Source organism: Suricata suricatta, chromosome 10 (assembly GCF_006229205.1).
Source record: "Suricata suricatta isolate VVHF042 chromosome 10, meerkat_22Aug2017_6uvM2_HiC, whole genome shotgun sequence".
NCBI lineage: Eukaryota > Metazoa > Chordata > Mammalia > Carnivora > Herpestidae > Suricata > Suricata suricatta.
The window spans coordinates 126,941,862-126,949,193 of NC_043709.1; the positions used below are offsets into that span (position 1 = coordinate 126,941,862).

General features: G+C 46.5%; 1 protein-coding gene across 1 annotated transcript in view; it reads right to left on the minus strand.

Moving 5' to 3' along the window:
- The window catches only part of DHTKD1 (dehydrogenase E1 and transketolase domain containing 1), a 53,067-nt gene extending 49,555 nt beyond the window's left edge, over window positions 1–3,512 (minus strand). Inside the window, exon 1 of the mRNA XM_029955780.1 lies at window positions 3,314–3,512. Within this exon, the coding sequence (XP_029811640.1) occupies window positions 3,314–3,470 (157 nt within the window). The 5' untranslated portion in view covers window positions 3,471–3,512. The remainder of the gene's footprint in view (window positions 1–3,313) is intronic.
- Between the last annotated feature and the right edge of the window lie 3,820 nt (window positions 3,513–7,332).

A 7,332-nucleotide genomic window follows, 5' to 3' on the forward strand; every position in this document is an offset into this window, starting at 1 on the left:
CATTCTCAGGAGATAACGGACTTTGAGCTGGACTCAAGAACTGAATGGGGGAGGGAATGTATAATATATAAGATGGAAAAAAGCTTCGGTAATTTGAGCGGCCAAAGGGGTAGAATGTGGTGATTACTGATTATTCTCCAGTATTTTCCCCAAATAATTCTTAGCTGGTACATGGCCACACTGAATAAAAATGATGCTTTCCAATCTCCTTTGCAGATAGATACTGACCAAGTTGTGCCAGTGAGATGCTGCCGGAAGTGACAGCAATGCTCCTTGCCCCCCTTTCTCCCACCTCGCCCAGTAGGAGACAGTGATTTACAAAGAGAGTCACTACAAAATAATGGGTAAGTTCTGAAACAGAGAAGAAAAAAACTGCTACAGATCTGCATGTAATGGTAATTTTGAAGAAAGTTTCAAAATGGACCACTTGCCATTCAGTTTTATGCAGAGTAGTTAAAAAATGGGAAGAATGAAAGGGTGCCTGGGTGGCTCAGTCAGTTGAGCGTCCAATTCTTGATTTCACTTCAGGTCATGATCTCATGGTTCATGAGACCGAGCCCTGCCCTGGATCAGGCTCTGTGCTGACAGTTGGGAACCTGCTTGGGATTTTCTCTCTCTCTCTCACTCTCTGCTTCTCTCTCTCTCTCTCTCTCTCTCTCTCTCTCTCTCTCTCTCTCTCAAAAATTAAACAAATAAACTTAAAAAAGAAAATACTGCCCTTAGCAACAGAATTTCTTAAGCTAGATCCTGTAACTGTGTAACAAACAATTATTTCCCAGCATTGATTTCACTCTTTCTTCCCAATACCACTCAAAGCCACCTTCGGTGTGCAGTCCTAACTCAATACTGCAATTTCAAAACATCACCAAGCACCTCAAAATATAGCAAGATCATTACTAGTCTGGAGGGGTGGGAAGAGTGGGAAGAGACAATTTGGTGATGAGGGAAGAGGGAAGAATTACATATAAAATCAATGCCAGAAATATTTTTCAAGCCCAGAACTCCCCAAATGATTTGGATATAGTCTCCCAAGCAAAGATCACTGGCCCAGGTTTTCCAAGGCAAGGCTTATTTTTCAGCTGCCAGGCTGAAGAATCAAATAGAGGAGTACCTGGGTGGCTCAGTCGGTTAAGCAATCGACTCTGGGGTTTTGGCTCAGGTCATGATCTCATGGTTCCTGAGTTTCAGCTGTGTTGGGTTCTGCACTGACAGCAAGAAGTCTGCTTGGGATTCTCCCTCTCCGACCCTCCCTAGCTTGCGGAAGGAAGGAAGGAAGGAAGGAAGGAAGGAAGGAAGGAAGGAAGGGAGGAAGGGAGGAAGGGAGGGAGGAAGGGAGGGAGGAAGGAAGGAAGGAGAAGGAAGGAAGAGGAAGGAAGGAAGGAAGGAAGGAAGGAAGGAAGGAAGGAAGGAAGGAAAGAAAGAAAAAGAAAGAAAGAAAGAAAGAAAGAAAGAAAGAAAGAAAGAAAGAAAGAAAGAAAGAATCAAATAGAGACCCAATTGTGAGGGTCACAATAATTGTTCAATGAACACACACTAATATGATTCTAAATGAAGAAGAGATTGTCAAGCATGTCCTACCCTTTTGACTTATAACAGTATCTGGCCATAGGTGGCTATAGACTTTCTGCCAAAGAATCACCAGGGGTGCCTGATAAAAATCCACATTCTTGAACCCTATCTTAGACCACTGAATTAGAACCCTGGGGTGGGGGGAGGCTTTGGAACTAGTATTTTAAAAATCATTTCAAAGTTATTTGAATACACACTTAACGTTGAGAATAACTGACATATAAAATTCTTTTGCAAAATGAAATAAGATACCAATAGTCCTATCCCCAAGGATGAAAAATCGAGTTGGCCAAAATGCTTTCCCTAAAGGAACCTCACTCCATCCAAGAGAGAGAAATCAGGTTTACTACCAGTGTCACCTGAAGTCAAGTGCAAAATATTTGAGGTCCCAGTGTGTAATATAAGAGTCAAAGTTCAGGTACTTATATGATGAAGAGGATCTTCATTGTTAATCTATGATCTAAGATACCAAATGATTTCCTCTAATAATCAATCTGTATTCATCATCTTTTTTCTCCTTTTTTAAAATTTATTTATTATTTTTTTAATGTTTTATTTAATTTGAGACAGAGAGAGACAGAGCATGAGCAGGCAGGGGCAGAGAGAGAGAGGGAGACACAGAATCGGAAACAGGCTCCAGGCTCTGAGCTGTCAGCACAGAGCCCGACACTAGGCTCGAACCCACAAATGTGAGATCATGACCTGGGCTGAAGTTGGAGGCTTAACCAACTGAGCCACCCAGGCACCCCTCATCTTCTTTTTTTTCAATGTTTTATTTATTTTTGAGACAGAGACAGAGCATAAGTGAGGAAGGGCAGAGAGAGAGGGAGTCACAGAATCAGAAGCAGGTTCCAGGCTCTGAGCTGTCAGCACAGAGCCCAAAGCAAGGCTACAAGGCTCGAACTTACAGAACATGAGATCATGACCTGAGCCGAAGTCGGAGGCTTAACCGACTGAGCCACCCAGGCACCCCTGTATTCATCTTCTATTCTGTGAGGATTAAATGGATTGCAACTTTGCGGCACAAACCAAATGCCCCAAATGGGTTTTTTGCACAGGAGCATGCAAAGAGAGGTCTCAAAAACAGATATTCATGTCTCCTAATGCATTAAAACCATCAGTGACATGGCTCTAAATTCAGCAATGAGTTTTAAACTATGAAATTAAAGTAAGAGGCTAGTTAGGTCAAGGAGACGAATAATCAATACCATGCATGCGGTGGTCCAACCACCACCTAACTGCCCTCTTCACCCTAGCTGTACGGTGGAGATCCCCACACATTCTGCTGACACGAGCCTTCGAGATGGCCCTGGAAATGTATCCTTGAGTCAGCTCGTCCAGCTGGGGATCTTAGAGCTCTTCTTTTCCCGCAGCCCCGCCTTCGCAAAGAGCTAAGTTTCCACAAGTTTATATCCAAGGAACAGAAAAGACAAGACCTCACAAGACCAGTTGGAACACAAACGATGGGAACATCACCCAAGTGTGGGTCCAACGCTGAGACCCCGACCTCGCGGTTCCCCAGCTATTAAGGCTGGACAGAGGGTGACCCTCAACCAACAACCTCCCCCCACCCAACCTGCGTCCCTTGGCCTCTTCACCTTCCCTTATTCCCCACCGGCCCGAGTGCACACTTGCAGACCCCCAGAAGTCCAGCCTCTCCCACAACAGCACCCCACCTCGGGCTTGTCGGGGAGGCCCCCTGCTTCCCCAGCCCCTACGTGCACGGTCCGGCCCTCTCCCCGACCTGAGGGGCGCGCCAGGTCGCTCCGGGGCTCCCGACTCTCGGGCTTCCTCGGCCGATAGCCATAGACGCCCTTCTCCGTCTGGTAGCCGCGCCGGAGGAGGAGCGGAGGGGCTCGGCAGAAGCCTCGTCTTGCTGCTGCCACAGTGGCCGTGGCCATGTCTCGGCTTGCACCCGGAGTCTGCACACGAGGGACAGTAGCCACCTGGAGCCCGAAGGGTTGTTCCCCGGCCTCCTGGAACCAGAGCAGGGGAGGAGCGGGAAGCGGGAGGTGGGAGGCGGGAGCCCCGCCAGGGACAACGCCCCCGCACCTGATTGGCCAGGGGCCTGCCCCCGGGAGCCAATCCAGGCAAGCGGCCGGGGGGGCGGAGCCACGTCTTGGGATCTGGCGCCGCGCGTGAGGTTCTGGCAGCTGAGGGAAGCCGTGGGTGCTGAGCCAAGCGTCACCTGCTTTCCTGTACAAAACTAGTTGTCTCCGTATATCCTGTAGACTCCCGCCAGGAGTGTTCACCCACCACCCCACCACTCTGCTGGAAGCCCCAGAACACAACCACACAGACACGAGATAGGTTCTCATGCCGAAGGGGAAAATCAGCGACAGGGTGCAAAAAAAGTGGTGGCACTGAGACCAAGGGACACAAAAGAAAAGGCCATCTAAAGGATCCAGAAAATCAATATCGCTCCTTTTATTTTTTTCCTTAACAAACTGTGAGGGAGGGGGTGCCTGGGTGGCTCAGTCGGTTAAGCTTCCGACTTTGGCTGGAGTCATGATCTCTCAGTTTGTGAGTTGGAGCCCTGCGTCAGGCTCTATGCTGACAACTCAGAGCCTGGAGCCTGCTTCGGATTCTGTGTCTCCTCTCTGCCCCTTCCCCATACACACTCTGTCTCTCTGTCTCTCTCTGTCTCTCTCTCAGAAAACAAATAAACGTTTAAAAATTTTTAATAAATGAAAAAAGAGAAATGTTGAGAAAGTAGAAAATAGGACAGGAAGAGCCTGTAAGAAAGGGATAAAATAAAAGTGAAGAGAAATCGGGCAGTGTGGAGATATTTGAGATTCTCCGTTGGTTTATCTCTGACAGAATTTTCCAAACCACCACTCACCTTTACGTTGTCAAGAGGAGGACGGGACATTGTCAATAGGGGGGCAGCGGTAGGCAGCAACAAAAGGGATCTGAATCCTTCCCTAGCCAGTCATCCATCATTCCAGTCAGTGGTGCAGCTCTACCCCATATTCCTAAGAATATCACACATATAAGCCCAAGATACCTCTCCACCTCACTCATTCAACCACTGTGCCCACAGAGCACTTTGCTAGGTGCCAAGGATTACTAAGAAACTGTCTGCCCTTAATCAGTTCCCAGTCCAGTTGCAGACTGAACTCAACACACGGTGTGAGAGATGCTTGGACACAGGCATGTGCAGGTGCCTTGAGAGCACAGAAAATCAGCATGGAGTACAAACAGGTGTGCCAGGGAAATCTGCAAGGGGAAAGGACACTAGAACAGGATCTTCGGGGATTGGCTGATTATGGCGATTATGATTTTTTTTCTTTATAGTTTTAACACAAAAAAGTCCGGAACATGTTTGAAAGATGTTACAAAGTACTACATCAAAATACAGAAGGGAGGGATAATCCAATAGACTGAGGTCCATGCAGAGGTGGGAAAGGATGTGATCCTAGATGATGCTGGAAAGAAGAGACAGGTCTTCCATTGATTCAGGTGGAAATAAGAGAAGATTGTTACAAAAGCAATTGGAGTTATAGAGTCAGTGGTGGAATTCTGAGGGAATTTCTTCTATGTGAAGTATGAGGCTATAATTTCACCCAAAAAATTATCTGAGAAGGTGCCGGGGAGTGGGAAGGCAAGTCAGAGTTGAGAAAGGTGGAGACAGTATAAAACCGTCATTGAGGAGAGTAGTGAAATGTAGATTTTCCTAAAGTTTTGGGGGCCACCCCTTTTAGGTTGGTGACCATGAATAGAAAGAGATACCAATTTTTTTCTATTGTGATTTTCTCCATTAGTGCTCATTTGGCTTGGTACAAAGAAGGTGGGAAGAATGATGATGGAATCCATTCAGGGCTGTAGTTTTTCCAAGCAGATGTAATAGGCCAAGAGACAAAGCCGTTTAAGATACTAGTTAGAGAGGGGCGCCTGGGTGGCTTAGTTGGTTAAGCGGCAGACTTCAGTTCAGGTCATGATCTTGCAGTTAGCAAGTTTGAGCCCCTCATCAGGCTCTGTGCTGACAGCTCACAGCCTGACCCAGAGCCTGCTTTGGATCTCTATCTGCCCCTCTCCCACTTGCACTCTTTCTCTCTCTCAAAGAAAGATAAACATTAAAATATTATTTAGGGGTGCCTGGGTGGCTCAGTTGGTTAAGCATGGGCTTTGGCTCAGGTCATGATCTCACGGTTCGTGGGTTCAAGCCCCGCATCGGGCTCTGTGCTGACAGCTAGCTCAGAGCCTGGAGCCTGCTTCAGATTCTGTGTCTCCCGCTCTCTCTGACCTTCCTCTGCTCGCGCTCTCTCTCTTTGTCTCTCAAAAATAAATAAAAGGGGTGCCTGGGTGGCTCAGTCAGTTAAGCCTGCAGCTTCCAACTTCAGCTCAGGTCATGATCTCACGGTTCGTGGGTTTGAGGCCCACATCAGGCTCTGTGCTGACAGCTAGCTCAGTTCCTGGAGCCTGCTTTGGATTCTGTGTCTCCCTGTCTCTCTGACCCTCCCCTGCTCGTGCTGTCTCTCTCTGTCTCTCAAAAATAAATTAAAAAACACTTGAAATATTAAAAATAAATACATAAAAACATTTTAAAAATTAAAATAAAATAAAATATTATTTTAAAAAAGATACTAGTTAGAGAATGAAATTAAAAACAAAAACAAAAAATCCATGGACTCTGTGCTGAAAAAAAGGCTAGAAATATAGGAATGGACTGATTAAAGGGAGGTGCCAGTGAGTTGGCGGTTCCAACAAGGTTGAAGAATAGATCAACCGGGGGTGTCCGAGACTCTGAGCGAGAACAGAAGGTCATAGTAAGAAAACCAGGTGTTTGATGTGATGATTGAAGAACTGATGCAAAATGATGTAATGAAAAGGTTGGTTGGCTAAAGGAGAGTGAGATAAAATGTTGTCAGAGGTGTGAAGGTCAAGGAACTGATGAGTTGCCATTGGAACGTTAACATCACTGTGGAAATGGCCGAAATTGACGTCTTGGTCATGTGTTGAAGCCTCTGGTGAATGAAGAGGAACAAGTAGGAAGGTGGCAGATGATGCTGAGGAGAGAAAGAAGGTCAGGCATGTCCCTAATGCTGGATTCATTTATTTATTTTTAAATGTTTATTTATATATAGAGAGAGAGTGTGTGTATGTGTGTGTCAGAGAGCGCATGTGTGCGTGCAAGCAGGGTTAGGACAGAAAGAGAGAAATTCCAAGCAGGCTCCGTGCTGACAGTGCAGAGCCTGACTTGGGGCTCTAACTGTGAGATCATGACATGAACAGCAACCAAGAATGGGAGGCTCAACCAACTGAACCACCCAGGAACCCTCTCCCCCCATGTGTGGATTCACATCAGCAGAGAAATGTGCAAAAATCTAGGCTACAACTGGGAATAAAGATACAGATCCCATCTCTGGACCCTAAGTACAGTATATCTGAAATAGTTCTCAAGTCTGTCTACTCTCCATCACCACTGCCTGGTCTGGCCATCAGCACCTGTCCCCAGGAGAACCACAGTGGCTTCCTAAACAGTCTTTCAGCCTTGGGTCATTCCTCGCCTTACCCCACCTCTTCCACACTGAGTCAGACTTATTTCCTAGAATTAATATCTGATTCACATTGCTGTTGCCTGAATTTAAAATTAGAACATTCAATTTAAAAAGCACATAGCACCTCACACCAGTCAGAGTGGCTAAAATGAACAAATCAAGAGACTATAGATGCTGGCCAGGGTGTGGAGAGACAGGCACCCTCCTACACTGTTGGTGGGAATGGAAACTGGTGCAGCCACTCTGGAAAACAGTGTGGAGG